The sequence below is a fragment of the Tubulanus polymorphus genome, chromosome 4, assembly GCF_964204645.1.
Source record: "Tubulanus polymorphus chromosome 4, tnTubPoly1.2, whole genome shotgun sequence".
Taxonomy (NCBI): Eukaryota; Metazoa; Nemertea; class Palaeonemertea; order Tubulaniformes; family Tubulanidae; genus Tubulanus; species Tubulanus polymorphus.
The window spans coordinates 1,655,037-1,676,007 of NC_134028.1; the positions used below are offsets into that span (position 1 = coordinate 1,655,037).

At 39.0% G+C, this 20,971-nt stretch overlaps 2 protein-coding genes across 4 annotated transcripts in view; one reads left to right on the plus strand and one right to left on the minus strand.

Annotated features, from left to right (window-relative positions):
- LOC141904797 (transcription factor 7-like 2) overlaps positions 1–12,144 on the minus strand; it is a 73,413-nt gene extending 61,269 nt beyond the window's left edge. For all 3 annotated transcript variants that reach the window (XM_074793473.1, XM_074793472.1, XM_074793474.1), the window contains exons 1-3: positions 11,861–12,144; positions 11,690–11,768; positions 6,447–6,544 (exon numbers count right to left, since the gene is read on the minus strand). In XM_074793473.1, the coding sequence (XP_074649574.1) occupies positions 6,447–6,544; positions 11,690–11,768; positions 11,861–12,013 (330 nt within the window). In that variant the 5' untranslated portion in view covers positions 12,014–12,144. The remainder of the gene's footprint in view (positions 1–6,446; positions 6,545–11,689; positions 11,769–11,860) is intronic.
- Positions 12,145–17,665: 5,521 nt separating this feature from the next.
- On the plus strand, positions 17,666–20,671 carry LOC141903344 (synaptotagmin-17-like). Its single transcript, XM_074791448.1, has 4 exons — positions 17,666–17,686; positions 17,923–18,780; positions 19,634–19,754; positions 20,223–20,671. The coding sequence occupies exons 1-4, from the start codon at positions 17,666–17,668 to the stop codon at positions 20,570–20,572; spliced, it is 1,350 nt and encodes a 449-aa protein (XP_074647549.1). The 3' UTR covers positions 20,573–20,671.
- Positions 20,672–20,971: the final 300 nt, after the last annotated feature.

The following is a 20,971-nucleotide window of genomic DNA, read 5'->3' on the forward strand; positions in this document are numbered from 1 at the left end:
CTGGTCCTTCACACCTAAATGAGCTGATTATGAAACTAATCTTCAGATAGTACAGGTTACAACAAACAATGAACTATCGAAGAATTGGTATTAATTGAATAATCAGTTCACTGGACTTAGACCGAGGGGATCGGCAAATTGGTCAGCGAGCCAAGCTTGAGGTCAGAGAAAGCACATGTAGTATGGTCAGTTGCACATCGCGACTGAGACCTTCGCGCACACACATGGTCAAGCCACTGCCACTAAAACCTTGCAGGTTTTTGAACCCGATGGCATTGTGAGACTGTTTGTTATGACAGGGACACCGCAATTTGGCCTGTGCCAGATAAGGCCCTAACTAACCGTATGCACTAGATCGTACATAACATCGGACCAGGCCCATCCCAAATTTGAGTAAATTAACTGCTTGTTAATTGCAACTGATTGTGATTCACCTCAATTGTCACAGCACCGTTTAGTATTAAGTGAGGTGAACTTCTTACTGACCCATGCCAAAATCTTCTCCATACGATCGTGGCTCTTGACTTAACACAATATGGACCCATTCTGCTTTGTAAAGCGATCAGATTTCCTCACATATACAAGTATATTCTAGTAGTAATCATCGAATAAATGAAAATTCCAATTCTGATTGGCTACTAATCATATCAATGTTGGAATGGAAACGCGATCTACTATAGCAGGGATTCGTAGTTAATCCGAAGATTCGAATCACTTTTCGAATTCCTGCGAGAGAGGACAAATCGCGAGGAAAGTATCGGGATTCGAAAACGTCATAATCTAATTTCGTTTATCTACGGCAAGACATGACTTACATTTTAACACGACGACTAAGAGGACTAGGGCAGCACGAGAGGCAGTCATCTCACATGTGTATGTGTGTGTGTGTGTGCGAGTGTGTGTGTGCGAGTGTGTGTGTGCGAGTGTGTTTAATGACGACAAATAATGAACGAAACCAAATAAATCTCAATAACATGAAATTATCAGCAAAAACTAAAATACAGATGATAGTTGTAACTGGTGGTGCGCGAGTGCTCGATTTATTCCAGCGTAAAATCAACGTAATGATGTCGTCAGATTGTGTTTAATGAAAATCTAACTGCACGCTTATTTTTCGGTTTAGTAAACGGTTTCTGCCGAGCGAAGTTAATTAAGTGACTTTGCCGGGTGAAATCAGCTTATAACTGGCTTACACGCAGATACGGCGACGATGCTCCCTAGAACTGTTCAAACCCGCAGTTCATCGTCGCCTTCCTCGTCGCCGTCCTCGTCGTCGTAAATTCGGTTTAAGTCAACTGAATTTTCGAAATGAAGAAACGTTCAAAAGAAAATACCGACGTCGCAGGAGTATAATCTCGCGCCGACTTGACGGTTTTAAAATAATCAATTGATTAAACTTTTTTCTTTTCTTAAAGGGCAAATTCAGACAATAGACGAGACTGACTGATATAGAGAAGGGCAACTTATTACAAGCCAGATAGGTTACTTGGACAGCCGCGATCACGAGCGTTTTTGGTCCAGGTGGACTATTTACACAGACCAGGCCTGAGTCAAATTGGGTCGTGTCGCTTAGGCCAGACCAGAAACATCGGACCGAGCCTGAACCAAATTTCAGTACGGGTCATCCAAAAACTCGACCGCAGATCCACCAGAAAACAGGCTTCAATCTTTCTTAATCAGGGCATTATCTAAGTGTCGACTATCCGAACCAATCGGTGGAGATTAAACGTCCCGGAAATCTAAGTTCCCTTCCACCAGACACGAGACACAGGTAACGATGAAAATATGTAAATGAACCCGCTACCGGTAATCCCGTCTTCAAATTTCATAAGATTTCACTCTGACAGTATCGGAGTCATTTCGATACTTCGCGACTATTGCCGAGATGAGTCTACGATTGCATGACGACCTGTCAACTGATCGTTCATAATTTTCATCAGATTGAATTTATGTTCCGATGTTGAATGTCATCGCCCGCGCTCTCGCGCGATCTTCTCATTTCCACCTGTCATTATTTTTAAGGGCTCGACGACGCGCGCGCCCGCGTTCTCACAATCTCACGTGTGTAATATTGAGAGAATCGCAAAGTCGTCCTCGTACAAATCCCGATACCGAAGCGCGTCCGGTTTTTATCCTTCCCTCGACGCCGCATCACACGGAATTTTAAAACCGATTCACGCCGATTCACGTCGATTCCAGGCGGTAAATTAATAGTATTTATTACCGATGACAGGTCAGGATATGCTCGTTTACGACTTGTGAATCTTCACACTCGACGCGATTAACATCGTTAATACTTAATTCTGAAATTCTACCCCCTTTACCCGGAATCGTGCAAACCTCACGCCGGGGACAACAGTCAAAGACATCGCACATTGTTGATGAGTCACTCGGAACTGATGGTCAGCTCTTCCATAAGTCAAGAGACATTCTACAAACTGTTTTAGTAGAAAACTGAATGAATTATTCAATTCAATCCATAGACATCGAAGGGGGTGTGGCAAGGGGTGCAAGTGTACCCTCTTTGTTCATTTTGGCACACTCGTTTTTCATAAGTCAAGATACATTCTACAGACTATCTTAGTGTTTTAGATCAGTGTACGAGCAATTATCTCATTTAGATAATGGCTCGTAGGTTTAGTGTAGTATCAAGTGCGTGGTTTGCATGTGAACGCGTTCTGGCCACGGGCCCGCATTTGACTCGGGGCCTGATCCGGGCCAATTTTGCCCAGACCAAATCGGCTTACAAAACTATCCAGACAGTCAAACGGTAACTACAATCAGCAGCGTATTGAAATGTGACGTGTTGAGTCGACGAAAGTTTTTTTTTCGTGCATCAGTCGAATGTTGTCTACGCAGGAGATTATAGAAGAACAATACACAAGCCGATACTGTTTTATAATAGCAAAACTGAGCAAAGCGAATAGCAAAACTGACAAAGAACAATCTTTTCATTTATACACACACACCCCGAACACACAGATCTTTGTGATATGCTACAATGGTCATTATGAGCTATTGCCTAGCAACTCGTACTAATCCTGTAGTTTCTCTTTTCACTCATTAATTAATGAAATGCAGAAAACGCAGTCGAGTATACAGAAGCTCTAGGAGAAGTTGTTTTCACCTCCTCGACGACGGTGGTGGTGGGCGCCGGTGCGGAGGGAGTCGCTCGAGCCCCCGATAGACAACATCCAGATCAAATCAGACACAAACATATTCCATTAGTGTATTAAAGAAGACCGCTAAATTCCGGCATCATATATATATATATATACACTTATAGAGCGAACACCCCGGTGAAAATATAATCACGGATAAGTCAGTGAACACTTTCCCAACTTGTCAACAGACCAAGGACGGATCTAGACTTCTTTGAAAGGGGATGGACCTGAAGATTGGAATGAGCACTCAATTTGAGATTTGGCAATAGGAGGGCTGCAAGTGCTAAACATTGGTCGGGGTTCTGGTGGCCCTCCAACAGTTTGGGACATGAAAGGGCTTTTCCAGTCCTTATCACACCCTGTTTGGATTTTTGAAATTTCCTTTGCGAAGAAGAAATCTATGCAAAATAATCACGAGATATGAAAAAAGTATCGTAACCCATTTTTTGTAAACGCAAGAAATACGAGTTCAAAATGCATTTTTACGGCTTATAAAATTGAATTATTCAAATATCTTCAAGCGAATTTCACAGTATAGATGAGATATACATATCGAGTATCACATACTTTAAATGGAGATACGACCGACCGACTTATCTTCTCAAATTTCATACGCAATGTTCTCGTATAAATTATAACATTAGCCGCCGCACGAAGAAAATCTGCTGCTTAAAGGTGTCATGAAAAATGTATCCGCGACAATATTGATTCATTACAGAAAATCACAATTACGCATTTGTCGCATGAATATTTCATACGATGGCTAAGCGCAGAATGAAAAGAATAGTTAAGTTTTGTTTTTTCTAAGAGTCAGCTATCTGCTGACAGAAAGCACTTTGGTATTCAGTGAACACTTGTGACTAGCCATGCAGTCAATTCAAAAACTAGCGGATCATTCTTGACTTTCTCACTGTCACGCTCTCTCTCTCTCTCTCTCTTTCTACACTTTCTCAGCTTTGCCTCATGTGACAATCACTTATTCTCGAACAACGATAAACAGTACAGGATATATTTTTGCGTAGCGATGGTTTGTAAAACATATCGTGCGAAAGATCGAATCAAAGTTAGAAGGGAAAGCACACCTTTTCTATAAAGAGAGATCTGAGCCTTGCCCTCTATACCTGATTCCACTATTTGATTTCAACTCAAAAGAGCTGAATCATTACTTTCAAATCTTAAGCACGCCACACATTACGCACTTTCTTCATGATTTGTTGACGATTTTCATTGCAGCAAATTTGCTATAATATCACCTAGCGCGCTGTGGGCCGACAAATGGTCGCTAGTGATGGGCTAGAACGTATCGGCATCGAGCAAGATCTGCATTAAATCTCACTAACTAGTCCAACCTCACTTACTGCTCTAACCTCACTGACTAGTCCAACCTCAGACTGCTCTAACCTCACTGACTGCTCTAACCTCACTGACTGGTCCAACCACACTGACTGCTCTAACCTCACTGACTGGTCCAACCTCACTAACTAGTCCAACCTCACTTACTGCTCTAACCTCACTGACTAGTCCAACCTCAGACTGCTCTAACCTCACTGACTGCTCTAACCTCACTGACTGCTCTAACCTCACTGACTGCTCTAACCTCACTGACTGGTCCAACCTCACTAACTAGTCCAACCTCACTGACTGCTCTAACCTCACTGACCGGTCCGCCCTCGCTGACTGGTCGAGTGAAATAAACAAATAGTTTCATATTCGAAGGGCAGAATAATATATGGCTAACAAACTGAGAGCCGTGCAGGAAAATATCAAAGTGGTAAAGATCAAAGGCTACCGATATACACGCTATATGGGTTTCACAGCATGTCACAATATTGTTGTGCGATTCCTGACAACTTTTGCCTGAAAATGCCGTCGAACGAACGAACGAACGAACGAAGGCAGTCAAAAAGAACTGTAACCGATGAAAAATATCAAATCTTGATACATCACGAGGAAAACGACGAGATCAAAGCGAACCGTTCACTTCGACACCAGGCGAGCTGAAGAGCAACTAATTACTGATCGTGCACAGGTTTTCAGTAAATCTATGAACCTGCCAGTTAGACGACGACGAGACGGCGACGAGCCGCTGCTGCGGCTGCTGCTGCTGATTTCACGTCATTAGGAACACCTTTGTGCGGTGACCAGCCAAATGATAAACAAATTCATCAATACACACCTTAGTAAAAGCGGAAATTAATCTACATAACCACCAGTTCTTATTGCTTAATGAGATGTTCAACTAAACGGTGTCTCTGAAAGTCGAGAGACTTTCTCGATATAAATCAATTTGTATCATTAATCAGATCTCTCTCTTTCTATACGTGTAGTATGTAATCAACTCTCTCGTATTATTGCCCCAAAAAAAAAATGATACTCGACAAATCTCTTTTTCAAGCCTGTCTAAGGTCGAGGCGCATTTCATTTCCAGATTTGCGACGATTTCTGTACGTAATACATATATAAATATCTTATTACATTGAACACCGAAATCAATTTCCGTGTATATTAAAAAAGTATATATGTAATATATATATATATATATATATGATGTAAAATGCGTAATAGACTAGTAATTTATACCCAGTCGAGCAATTCGCGAATGAAAAAAATCTTAACTCCAAAATGGAAGCAAACGTTCAAAATTAGCTCAGTCAAGAATCCGGCGGTTGACAATTATCTGAGTCGCCGCATTCCTCGACATTCCGCGTAAACATCGACTCAGTAAAGTACACGGCTTAAGAAAAGTTTAAGTAAAACGTTCTACGGGACAATGAACGATGGTATAATAATAATAGAGGCACATATGCCACGGCTATTAGTTTGCCAGCCAATCATTTATACTAGCAGGAAACGATTTACTCGAGCAGTAAGCAGGTAGCAATTAGGGAGCACAACACTGACAAGGCTAAATAGCTGAAATGGGAGATAATTTCGCAAAATAAGCAGTAAGATTAGGCTTTTGCCACCATTGGGGGGATGATCGAGTCCGCGAGGTTTGAATTATAGGTGCATCACAGCAATAAAACTGTCGCAGCTAAGCGCTCGGTGAAATTATGGTTGTCACAATATTTTACTCTCATTCGATCTAGCGTCGACTGATCTCGTCGTCGTAACGCGGTTAGAAAAAATACCAGTCAGAAACGTCTTCTAAACATCTCCCGCGCAATCGGCGTTTCGATTTCTTAAAAATTCTAAAAAATGTTTGCTTTTTATCTCACAACAAACGCAGGACAGGTGCGAGACGATTCCATATTTGAGAATTAAAGCGAAATTTGTACTCACCAAACTTCCAACAGGAGTAGCACCATTTGTATATGGATATGAAGTAACAATATAGTTTGGCAGGGGACCAGGCCTGTCAACGGAAGGATCTGATTTACCTGTAACAATAAAAACATAACCAATGATTCATATAATCAACTCGAAGAGAAAGAGAAGGTATGGGAGAGAGAAGGAAGAGGCGGTTAGGGAAGACCTACGAGCACGGTTTAAAAAAAACTGAAAAAAACCTTCTCGCTATAGAAGCCCCACCCTGAAGACTATAAGAACATGATCTTAGTGTGATGATTAAAAGATTCAAAATCGCTGCTGAACGTAAAGGTTAAAGATGTTTTTTTTCTTCGCATTAATAGGAAATGAATTTTTTTTTTTTCAAAAAGTATAAGCTTTCACTTTCAGTTACGTTCAATTACTATACAGGAAAAGCAATTTCCATAGAAAACAGATTATCTAGATTGTAAGACATGAACTCATAGTCGTATTTCAGCTCGATCATTTCTGTTTTTAGACAGCTGATTCTGCCCGTTATCAGATGGAAAATCGGTCAGATCCGATCTGCGAGGGGTTCTTTTAGCGGAGGAGGCAAAATATAGAAGCGAAAAAAAAAAAACATCACCGGGTTCTAGTTTCAGAACGCTGAAACTAAAGAACCAATAATGCAGCTCCCGACACAGCCATCAACAATAGTGACGTGCTTGCAGTGTACCAACCGGTTTTTCAATACATTTTCTAAATGAATGAATTTACCTGTCTAGCGCATGAGTCAATACAGTTAAGAGCTATGGCACAGATGAGCATATTGATTGCAAATGAACGACAAAATCACAAACGCGGATGTTTCCACCATTGCGACAACATCGCGCGAGACCAAGCCAACTGTAATCATTATACCTCCAATATAGCAAGTCGACCCTATCGCTATATTTCCGGTCAAGGTACGAGGCTCATTTTCGCCGCGATCAACTTCAAGATGTTACATTTCCATGCGATAAATGATATAAATTCTGCCTAAGTTGCAGATAACGATAATCCTATTTTTCACCATCAGGGTTCGTACAGATCAATCATTCTTGGGTGTAAGGAGTTTTTAAGGAGAAAATTTCAGAGCCAGAGCCTAAATCACTTTTATATCCAATTAGACTACTCCTAAATCGGTACTGTTTATCTCGGTAAACCATCAAATTCAGTGGTTTTGTAAGACAATTTCTATCGCTAACACGACAAAAAAAAAAACGTTTCTAATTTGGTAACCGCCTAATTGGGGTAAAACCAAATCCAAGTCCAAACTGCATCGATTTATTGATAGCCTGGTTCACTGTACAAACTAAACAAAACATTTCTAATTGCATATTTCTCAAAATTGAAAAATTTTCTAGCATCTTGCTCAGATAAAAGGAGTTCTAAGCACCTTATAAAAGCATTTTCTGTATTTGAAAGGAGGTTTTAAGGAATGAAGGAGTTGTAGGGACCTTGCAAGTGTTCTACTGTTGATATAAGCATCTAATACAGTTTTATCAAAAAGTCATAATTAATACGACGAAAGGAATTCATTGATCGAACGAACGGTAGTTTAAAAACGTAGTCGGTGTTTGTCCTGCGGCACAATTTACAGGTTCGCTATATCAACGAGGAGAATTCTTTCTCGTAGATGATTAAGGTGGACATTCCAGCTACATTAGTCAACAAACTCAATATAAAGTTCAATGGGAGGAAATAGTCACAACAGAATTGTCATCGATTATCTGAACCGAAAAACAAGTTAACATGGACGATGGCAACCTGAACAGACCGACATCAAAACATCCACGTGAGACATCTAAAGAACAGTTGACAGTTTCAAAAATGTCTCATAGCCTTCATTTTATCCTAAAGAATCATGTATGTCGAGACGATACACGGAAGGTCGCAGCTCTTCAAAAAAAAAAAATGTCGAATATTTCATGCAGATTGCGTGAATCATGGGCCCTGAATATGAGTTACATGCCTAATTGTGTCAGTCACAATTCAAATCTGTGGTTATTATCGAAACTACCGCAAAATGACCATCCGGGGGTCATTATCATCACAGAATGATTGACCAATATCATATAGACCTATTATTTATGTATCGGGCCTAATTTCGCAAATGTTGGATTTTCTACTGCCAAAAGTACAAAATAGTTCAACAAAGTTACACGTTATGATACGAAATTTCCCTAGCCATATGTGAATGAAATGTCAGTTTACTGGCACATGTTCTAACTGAAAGTTAGCGAACTCAGACCAGACGTGGCAACAGCTTTACTTGCGGGTTTATAAGTCATTTCGGTACAAAATCAACGCACATGTTCAACTAATCGATGATACAACACTGATGACCGTTCGACCGATGGTCTTAACTTGCCATGTAGAACAGTTATAACGACAGTTTTAACTGTGTGGCCACGCAGGTCAGACCCCTGTGTAGATATGTCCCTGTTGAGTGAGGATAGGACTCAGCGTGAAGCCCGCTGAATACTTAAACCGTACGCATTAAGTTGAATATGATGAAGTTTTGTGATGTACAGAAACATCTGTATGTAAATAACTGATGAAGATTGAGTAGAGACATTTCCCTCAATACAGAGAACTAATTTGTAAAACATCACAGGCATGAAAAAATCAATCGGCTTGCATGCCACCGAAATCTACTTCTCAAACTCTTTTAAAAAACAACCAAATTCCTGCAAATAATTTGATGAATCTGGTGGATTTTAAAAACTGTGAAATCCGAAGAATTCTATGAAAGGCTATTCGCAGATTCTTCCCGGAGGCAGGTTGAACGGAATATAAACAAGAAATACCAACAACAAACAATTCTAAAAGGAACTAACACAGACTAGTCCGAGAGTAGTCGTCTGTTTATAAACAATATTTGTCGATGTTTTACGAAGGTCATAAATCGTGCGTGCCCTTAAAACCATAAAATCGATTGTTAATAATTGTATCGACGTTCGAAGCCTGTAATGACCATAAAAGTATGTAGCGTTCAAAAAAAACTATTTAGGTCATCAAAATACTAAGGTCAAGCAGATCAATAAAACTACGAGTCTCAAAATGAATTGAAAACATATGAATCAGTTTGAGATGATTTATAAATTCTAAGTTTATTCCATATTACGGTATTTTGCGATATGATACAATATCAATATATGTATATCTCGTACAATCTGCCTTATAGGCATACGTGTAATAATATATCTAATAGTTCAAATTTGGCCCTACGAAACGTGCCAAAACCTCCGCGGGTTTTAAAACACTTCTACGAATTTCAATAGGTAGCCTGACTAATACAGTATATAAACACGACGACGCTAAGCCTTGCACTCGCTAACCTACTGTACTAGATTACAGTATACTACACTACTCTACAGAGAACTCTCTATAAAGCTAAGCGTCCATTCTTTTTCTACTTTCAGACTAAGAACGGAATTCAATGGGTTTATAGATCTGTAAAGCTCTCAATGTATTTGTGGCTATTGCGAGTGACCCGGTTTTTCTATTTAGCCATACATTCCGGAAGCTAGATACGAATGCAACGTTGCTCTCCCCCTAAAAGGATGACTGACAACAACAACGCCGACGACGAATAATGCATTTTAAACCGGCCTCTTTAGCGTTCATCTATAGCGGAGAGATTCTCGGCAGGTCCCCGTCGTACGGTGGGCTGTATGAGTGAAAATCGTCGAGGTTATATGATATTCCTGTAGTAAGCTACTACTTACTACACGATCAGTTCATATATAATCTTCTTCAGCAAGAAAAAATAGCGGCGTTAGTGAGAAATGGGAGATGGCGCGAAGAATCAACTTTTAGCTTTTACAGCCAGGGGAGAAACCCGACCAAACTATCGCTAAAGACTCCGTGATTACCTGTAATCATCTTTAATATGATTTTTCTCATTGCTGAACGCAGTTGACCTGACCCCGACTGAGAGTTAGATTGATCGCGCAGCAGCACATGTGAACCAGTGCCAGTATCAGTCGTAGTCAATTTGATCTACGAGTCGACGCAGCGACCAAACAGCGCGACCAAAACTGATGATCTCATAAAATATCTTTTCTACAACCGAAACCCCGACTGCGTATTACTGAACCCCAAATACCCCGGGTACCCTTAAATATTTACTATCATAAAGTTGAAATGCCAGGAGATGACTAGGTACAATAACGCAGAACAGGTTTATCTATAAACCTGAAAACTGGCAGATTACAATCTGTCGTATAGTGCCTTCGTGATACACGACAACATTGATGATTGAATACAAGCTTTCCTACCAATAATTGACCAACTGGGGGTAAACCAACGATAACAGTGCAGAGATATACGTGTGGCAGCCATATTGAATAAACCATTCATTTCTGAGTGCGTTCAAACATTCTGGAAAAGTTCAGCTGTCAAACGTAATGAGTAATTCAAATCATTACAACAGCCCATGCTGGACACTATCTATAGCAATAATGAAACATCTAACTAAGTTTTGATCTAACCAAGGAACAATTTGACTCAAAATCAGTTTACCCATCATTCAGGCTCAGATTCCAATGTCAACTGGGCCTAACACCTATAGGCTAGGCCCAGGTGACTTTTTCCTTACCAGACTTTGCCGGCAGACCTATAAACTTAAAGGCCTTGAGTAATAGCTGGAATGATATGTGATTACTTGGTATCGAGCTTCGGCCTGGGCATATAGGCCCTAACTACTCAACATAATAGTATTGTTGTATCTAGGTTTCCATGGTTACAGGGATTTCCGATTAGAGAAGCAGCCCTAAAAGAACTTAACTCAGCCTCACCTAAACAGGTATAAGATCAGTCGACAGGTTTAACTTGGCAAGATTAAAACTTAGGCACCCAATGAATTTTGCATTTGATAACATATTTTGAGACACAATTTTACCTACAGCCGGTCGGCGTGCAGGACTACGGGCTTTCTATTGATCGGGCGAATGCAGGGAAGTTCGATCTCATCAAACAAGCAAAAAGAGTTAAAAGAACTGCAACTTCACAAGAAGTCGAAAAAGCTTACAGCGTTTAGTACTGTAGGGATAGGTGTAGACCTGTACTGTACACATCGTATAGGCCTGCGCCATACACACGCTATTACTGACACAACCAACATAAAGAGTAGACAAAGCATATTAGAGGGGGATAGATATAGATCTAAGGGCAGTTCTAGGACTCGACTGTCGGCCTGGCGGTAGGATACGATAAGACGAAAAACTTACCATCTCGATTTACGTTCACAGTTCCCTCGTCCTTTTCCGAATAGCCCGGACCCTGCTGATGTATAGTCGAGGATTTCTCCTAAAACGACACGACGATTCAAACATGAGATCTAAATCTTACCGTCGCGATCCACTACATCAACACTCATCATCACATATAGCAGGCCCTACCTCTTCGGTTTCGGTGACAAGTCCCAATTTATCCTCGGATAAATAGTTCTCCGATGAACGTTTTTCATCTTCGCCTTCGTCTTTGTAGACTTTGACCTCGTCGGTTGAAGCCAGATCGTCGCCTCCACCACCGCCGCTGCTCACATGCGGCATTATTGACGTCAAAGAACGTCTTTAACAACAGTAGAATTCTCGCTGCAAGTACGGATGAACACGTTTTATCATCGTAGCCGCCATGAAAATGTCCCCGCTGTCGAAATCAAAGCCAGGAGGAAGCCATTGCTCTCCGGGGCAAGCGAACGGCCAATCACAGAAGCCGTTACAAACGCGCCTCGGTTGCGCGCTGTCCCTATTATTATTCAAAGTAAACGCCGAACATCAAAGGACAAAGCGCCGTTTGATTGACAGGCGGTGGAGTATTGTCACGTCAATCATCAATCCGATCATTGGTGGTCGTGGCCGATACTGATGAACGAACGCCGCCTACTTTACTGCAAAAAGTATACAAAAATACTGAAAAATGTGAAAATCTGCCATTGCGCGTCCTCTAGCGGCCAGTAGCGGCCATAATGATTCACAATACGTATGATAATATTACTATTAATATAAGATAACTGATAGATGCTATTTATCCATCTATTTCAGGGAGGTGGCTCTCCATGGTTATCTGTAAACTAAGGCGCGATTTTGATCGTTCTTTTTTCAATGTTTCTGTATATATATTTATACCATGTTGAATTTTATGCAAAGGTGCAAATAAATTGTTGTATTATTTGTGTTTTTATCTTATTCACTGTCTATGGATGTGACCACGGCGCCATCGATGCGACGGGTTTGATTAACTTACATTTCATAATCTAAGCCCGAGGAGGGCACACGGAACGTCGTTCAACCAAACGTGGATATTCTATAGCCAAATGAACTTATTTGAATTATTTATTGAAACAATAAATTATAAGCCGCAGAACCATTCGTTCGCGTTGCTTTGCCTTTATTCCGCCAGATGGCACCCGAGGAATGAATGACACGAGCTTTACGCCAGCAAGACGAATGTAAGACGACCGCGCGTCGCACCACCACAGGCCTTATATACTTTAACTGTTACACAGGCCCGTACCCAGGGGGTAGCGTTGTGCAACAGCATCTCCAAGCAAGATCCCGAGTTCCGCTATTTTTGTCAAAGATAATTCATTAGATTACATTAACGGGTGCATTTGTGGCTTAAAATGGGGTCCCAAAATTAACTTTTTTTTTCATATTACATGTAATTTGTAATAAAGTCCCTGGCTTCATTTAGCCTTATTTAGCATAGGCCTAAACTCAATTCATTATACAGGCATACATCAAATAGCCTATGCATGTATGTTTATAGGCCTAATAAACAGTAACTTTCTGAAGAGAAATGAAAGGTTTTGCGCAAATCTGTAATTCAATGTAATTCACTGTAATCGAGGTGTGATAAGCTGTAATAGCTGTAATAGCCAGATAAAACCAGTAATATTTGGCATAAATCTGTAATTAAATGTAATTCGCTGTAATTAGGGTGTAATAAGCTGTAATGACTGTAATAACAGGTTTTACAGGTTGCCGGTTTTATCTGGTTATTACAGCTATTACAGCTTATTACTCTTTAATTACAGCGAATTACATTGAATTACAGATTTATGCCAAATATTACAAGGTTTTATCTGGTTATTACAACTATTACAGCTTATTACACTTTAATTACAGCGAATTACATTGAATTACAGATTTATGTCAAATATTACTAGGTTTTATCTGGTTGTTACAGCTGTTACAGCTTATTACACTTCGATTACAGTGAATTACATTGAATTACAGATTTATGCCAAATATTACTAGGTTTTATCTGGTTATTACAGCTATTACAGCTTATTACACATTAATTACAGTGAATTACATTGAATTACAAATTTATGCCAAATATTACGTATGTTTTATCTGGTTATTACAGCTATTACAGCTTTTTACACTTTAATTACAGCGAATTACATTGAATTACAAATTTATGCCAAATATTACGTATGTTTTATCTGGTTATTACAACTATTACAGCTTATTACACCTCGATTAAAGCGAATTACATTGAATTACAGATTTAAGCCAAATATTACTAGATTTTATCTGGTTATTACAGCTATTACAGCTTATTACACTTTAATTACAGCGAATTACATTGAATTACAAATTTAAGCCAAATATTACGTATGTTTTATCTGGTTATTACAACTATTACAGCTTATTACACCTCGATAACAGCGAATTACATTGAATTACAGATTTAAGCCAAATATTACTAGGTTTTATCTGGTTATTACAGCTTATTACACTTTAATTACAGCGAATTACATTGAATTACAGATTTATGCCAAATATTACGTATGTTTTATCTGGTTATTACAACTATTACAGCTTATTACACTTTAATTACAGCGAATTACATTGAATTACAGATTTATGCCAAATACTACTAGGTTTTATCTGGTTATTACAGCTGTTACAGCTTATTACACCTCGATTACAGCGAATTACAGATTTATGCCAAATATTACTAGGTTTTATCTGGTTATTACAACTATTACAGCTTATTACACTTTAATTACAGCGAATTACATTGAATTACAGATTTATGCCAAATATTACTAGGTTTTATCTGGTTATTACAGCTGTTACAGCTTATTACACCACGATTACAGCGAATTACATTGAATTACAGATTTATGCCAAATATTACTAGGTTTTATCTGGTTATTACAGCTGTTACAGCTTATTACACCTCGATTACAGTGAATTACATTGAATTACAGATTTATGCCAAATATTACTATGTTTTATCTGGTTATTACAGCTATTACAGCTTATTACACCTCGATTACAGCGAATTACATTGAATTACAGATTTATGCCAAATATTACTAGGTTTTATCTGGTTATTACAGCTTATTACACTTTAATTACAGCGAATTACATTGAATTACAGATTTATGCCAAATATTACGTATTTTTTATATGGTTATTACAGCAATTACAGCTTATTACACTTTAATTACAGCGAATTACATTGAATTAAAGATTTATGCCAAATATTACGTATGTTTTATATGGTTATTACAGCTATTACAGCTTATTACACTTTAATTACAGCGAATTACATTGAATTAAAGATTTATGCCAAAAATTACTAGGTAGTTTACATCAAGATCTTTATGTATTTTTGATATCATGTATATAGGGCTATATCATGAATTGAGTTTAGGCCTATGCATTGCGTATATCTGAGGCTAAATGAAGCCAGGGACTTTATTACAAATTACATGTAATATGGAAAAAAAGTTAATTTTGGGACCCCATTTTGAGCCTTATATAAACGGGTGACGGGTTTAGGTTGTCGCGAAATATCCTCTTTCTCTTGGACGGAAATGCATCTAAAACGCTTCCAATTTTCAGGATTTTGGGCAAGACCCCCAAACCACACTCAGGGGCTTCTATGCCGGCAAATAAGTTCACCCTTATCGAAATACGCATCCATCCTAAATAGAGACCGCCCATTGGCCTGACCAACTTAACCATAGCAAACGTACAAGGTAGTCCATCGAATTTGTTTTGATTCAGCTGAACACGGGCGTTTTTGTTATGTGCAATGTAATATCCGATTAACACGATGCGACCTTATTGATCACAGATACAAAACATCGAAAACATGTTGACAACAACAAGGAGTCCAGTCAGTGACATCATGTCCACTCTTGGTGAAATGCTTGCAATCTAATAATCCCAATATTCGCCAAGTGGCCTAAAATGATTTGTCACATTTACATTGCCAAAAAAATGTTTTTCCAACAACGATATTGCATAATCTTTTAGAATATCTTAAATTTCTATAATCATGAGTTTTAGTAAATTTGAATCTTTTTGAAAAAACGAAACCTTACATTTCTACATAATTTTAGCCTTTCTTATCATAACAACATCGATCTACCATTGCTATCATTATTATCATCTAAAACTGATACAACCCCTTATTACAGAAGGCGCAATTCATAATATAGAAAAAGAAAATTGCAATCAAACGGTGTATTTCGAAATAAAATTACGCAGTTTAAAACCAGTAATACAGGAAGTAGATGGTATGCTTATCTGAAAATATGAATCAAGCGCGAAATGAAGGCAACCCTGGAAGTATCCTCCGTCGAGATGGAAGTGTCAACAAAAGCGCCACATTTCTTTTTTTCGCGGAAATAATACAATAGCTTTCGTGGAAACCTAGGGTCGCCCTAAATATCAGCTAATGAAATACGAACATCCGCATTATCTGAAAGGGGGAACTACAGAAAAAGATTACTTTTCCCCGGAAATTCTGAGAGGATGTGCCCTCGTCAGAGATTGACGCTATTCAGCCCTCGCGGAGTATTACCGCATTCGTCACTGTTTTCTCTCATTTGCGTCAACAGTCGAACGAACGGCACTCGGTTCGTTCAGTTTTATACCTGTCGATGTATTGTAACGGCGGAAACGATGTTGATTGGTGATACGGCCACCGTCGCTGGCAATATACTGTAACCATGGTAACAGTTTGCGCTTCATTTCAGCTCGGTTAGGCGCATTGTCGCGTATGAGTCTCATACAAGCAGTGGTCGGCAAAATTCAGGTACGCTTCGGTTCGGCTTCTCTTGAAAACAAGGTATGTGCAAGTTCATTTCTTATAAAGTTTCGGGATTTTTTCCTGATGAAATGAAGTTTTCTATATTCGATCTTGATAATCTAATCACTAAATCGTTTGGCTAAACGTTTCATTGCATACTTCGTATTTTTGGACCCTCGATATCTGTTTGCTTGTTGCATTAATACGTACATAGCTTTATCATGTCAGGCTTCACCTTGAGCTGAAATGAAGTTCATTTCAGCTCAAGGCGACGCCTGACATGATAAGCTGAAGACGCATCTAATGCAATGTAATTTAGCGTGATCTTTGGGGGTTATCAAGACAAGGTCTTTAAGCTCGACATAAGCTATATAGCCATTTCAAAGCAAAACTTGAATTTGGATTCATACAGCATTGGTGTATTCAGAAGTTTTTAGTATTTTCTCTGCAATGTTTGAATTAACATTTTTCTGCATAAGAACGGTGTCTATGAATAGGGTCATTATCTAGGTATACATGTCTAGTGTCAGGGTTATCAAATAAAGAAACATCAACACCTGCGATTGTCAATGCTGTCTCCAGATTATCGACGATTATCGCTGAAAAGTCGAATATTCAATAAATACAATGCATTCATTTGCATAGAAAGGCATCTACGGTTTCAGCTTCCGGTGTAGATACGTGCAGGCCTAGATAGCACTGATGGGGGTATATGGCTAATTGGGAAACGATGTTAGACGAACCCAGTGGCACGAGCTCCTCTGCGGCAGAGGCAATCAAAACCTGGCCGCCGGTATGAAGGCATAAAGCTGATAGATTATTTCCTCTGCATTTGGTTTGTTATCACTTCTTTTCGCAATCAAGAACAATTGCTATTATTTCGATTTATGTATTTTTGCCCACTAGCATTCGATGGCTACCCATAAGTATAAATGTATTGTTATATTTTGGTTGCTCTGCCTCTTTGACACCCACACACGTTGCCGTGCATTTATAGCACCCCAACAGGTTGTAAGATGAGAGGCCTAACCGTCAGGTGCAGTGAGGTTGTCACTTGATCAATTTAATTCATCTATTTTCAGAATCCGCCACGGGCAATGAAAGCACTTAACTAAATTTAGTCTAAAAAGATTAGTTCTAAAATGTCAAAATACACAACGAAGGTAAGCAAATGTCAATCAATGAAAAGTTCGCTAAAGTAAAGGTGGAAACTGAGTTAATCCGAGATCTAAAAAAGTTAAAGCTTTTTCACGAATTAATTTTCAAGGAAATGCATCGACGGCATTGCTCAAAACGGGCCACAAATAAATGAATATCAGTCAAAGGCGGAAATTTAATCTCACAAATCTATTAGATTTAATGTAAAACTGTGATTATGTTCATCGTCACCGTTTTGCAGATCTACGACGTCTCACACAAGATATTAGAGATAATCTGTTGCCGAAATGGCTGCTGTGACACGTGGTTCGAACCGGACAAAAAGAAACAAGTCATTCAGAAAAAAGATATCGAATATCAGTTTCGAGAACCGGAAAGCATTCGTCTAAACTCTGATTCGGAAAGCGTGAAGAGTCTCAGCATTGGTCGAGATCGTTTAGACTCGGACAATTCGGCTATTGACTCGATTTGTTCGACGTCTTCACTGGAAGGACGTCGTGCGGGTACAACCCCGGTCATCGATATGAAACCGATTGAATTCTGGACGGCTAATCGCGAGACTGTCCAGCCCCGAACCCCCAGACGTCGTCTAGCCAGTGAGCAGGACATCGATGTGTCCGAGTTCAGACCGGATCTCTATTCCAACGATAGTTTCCAAGACGAATGTTTGACCGACGAAGAGAAATTAGCTCGATTCAAACTGGGCCAAGTTCATTTCAGTTTACAATACGAAATACCCTCGAAAACTCTGATAGTGAAAGTGATCGAGGCACGTGACTTACCGCCGCCGTATTGTTTAGATCGTAATAGACACGATATGGCTCACAGCAACCCGTATGCAAAGGTGGCCCTGTTGCCCGACCAGAAAAACTCCTATCAGACATCAGTGCAGAGAAAAACACAGTGCCCGGTCTGGGGAGAAATGTTCTCGTTCGAACTACCGTATAAAGAGGCACAGCGTCGAACCCTGGAGATCATAATCAAAGACTTCGATAAATTTAGCCGCCATTGCGTCATCGGCCAAATCCACCTTCCCCTAGAAAATGTCAATATCATTAAAGGGAGGCACATGTGGAAACCTTTGATGCCATCGACGAAGGTAGGCATTATTTTAAATGTTCTCAAAATATATAATTAATTTTCTTATCAATAATATTACTAATTTGTGACGATCAATGAATAAATTTCAAATTTTGAGAAATATTTGTTCACATATTCCACGTAAAATCATATATATATATATATATATATATATATATATATATATATATATATATATATATATATATATATATATATATATATATGTACATTCCAGCACACACAACATTATACACACCATTACATTGCCAATTTAATGATCGTTGCTATGGTGACAACATCCGACCTTTCTCTCGCTTGCGCCTTATCGACGTAACCGGTAGTTCTGTGCTCTGTATGTTCGAACCAAAGTCGAATTATTTCATGCCACAACGAATATAATACTATTCGACAATTTCAGCTTTTAATGATGGATCTTCAGACTTATGCGACGTATGGGTTCTTGTTGAAAGCCAGTAATAGATTTGTAACCAACTCAGACTAATAACGTTTTCTTCGTCAATCACTTGGATATTGTCATCATTTTCATTATCAAGTTGATTAGCAGTTTAACCATACGCATACCCCTTGAGAGCTATGTTTTTGACAAATCTAAAACCATATATCGCTTTATAATCATAATTCAAAGTATATTCACTTAAAATTAACCCAATTATGTCATGATTGAGAGAAACCGAGTTTGTGAAAGGTATTCAGATTAGTACCAAAACCTTCTGCACGCACAGATCCATCCAAACCAAACTGAAAAAATGGCCTGTAAACTGTCTCAAGGACGTCGGATATTTTTGGTAGGAAAACATCTATCAAAGTCTCAGAAACGTCGATAATTTTCAATCTTTTCTGTTTTTCAGGAAAGACAGGATCTCGGGGAAATCCTTCTATCAATTAATTACTTGCCAAGCGCCGGTCGTCTGAATATTGACGTCATCAAAGCCAAACAGCTACTACAAACTGATTTAGTCGGGGGATCAGGTATAAAGCACTGAAGCTCAATTACTACGGCTTATATCCAGTACCGGTATATCAGTGAAACTATCGAAACATTAATTAACCCTTTCAGACTTCGCCGAGTATAAAGATTTATAGTACTCATAAGGCTAAACAAAAATTATACTTTGTTTCTCCGCATTGGCCGGGTCATTTTTGTAAAAAATTAATATGATTTTAAAAAATTGTAATCAGTTCATCTCTATAGCGGCCGGGTCTGTTATGGTAAAATAAATCATGATTTTAAAATAAGTAATGTACAGAGATAGGTCAACTTTTAAGCTCAGCAGAGCTTAGCCTCAGCATTTCACGTATAGGCCATTCATTCTACAACTGGGAGATGATGTATCGATCAGATTATGGCTCGAAACTAGTTCTCCTTAAGTCTAATAACAAGACGCGCCCCGTGGGATTTATATGTCAAATACTCATCGGGTTCATCTTTCGTTGCAGATCCTTTTGTCAAGGTCACGCTCCTATACGACGATAAAGCGATGAAGACGAAGAAAACTTCGACGAAAAAGAATACGATTGACCCGGTGTTTAACGAGTCGTTCAATTTCAACGTCACACCGGAGCAACTGGAGCACACGAGCGTAGCAGTTACCGTCTGGGATTACAACTCGAAAAGTAAAGACGATTTCGTGGGCAGAATCGTCATCGGCACGTACACGACCGGGCCGCACGAGATTACCCATTGGAACCGTATGATACGGTCGCCTCGTTCACCCGTAGCTCAGTGGCACACGCTTCGCTCGCGTAAAGAATGCGACAGCAAAGTCGTCATCATGAACTCGTCGTGAATGACGATCGACGTGAAAAAAAATAGAAGAAAACGTGTATCCGGTAGTACGATGTAATATCAATAGTAAGCGAAATCGTATTGGAACATAAAAGAAACAAAGTACAAAAAAAACTTGTAATAATCATGTGCAAAATAGTTTGAAATTTAGATAGTAAAAGTTTCAAACTAGTTGCAGTAGTTTTGTTATACTAATATCAAAACCATGAAATACTCAAAACATAATTCTTAAATATCAGTTTCATGGAAGGATATGTTTCGATCTCTTTTGATGTAGCAAACAATAGCGCACACATTCATTTACCTTAGGAGATTAGTAATACTTAAATGTAGTAGCGAATTATTGTACAAAATCGAAAAGAAATAATCACAAACTTTAGCACAATGACTAGTTTATTCA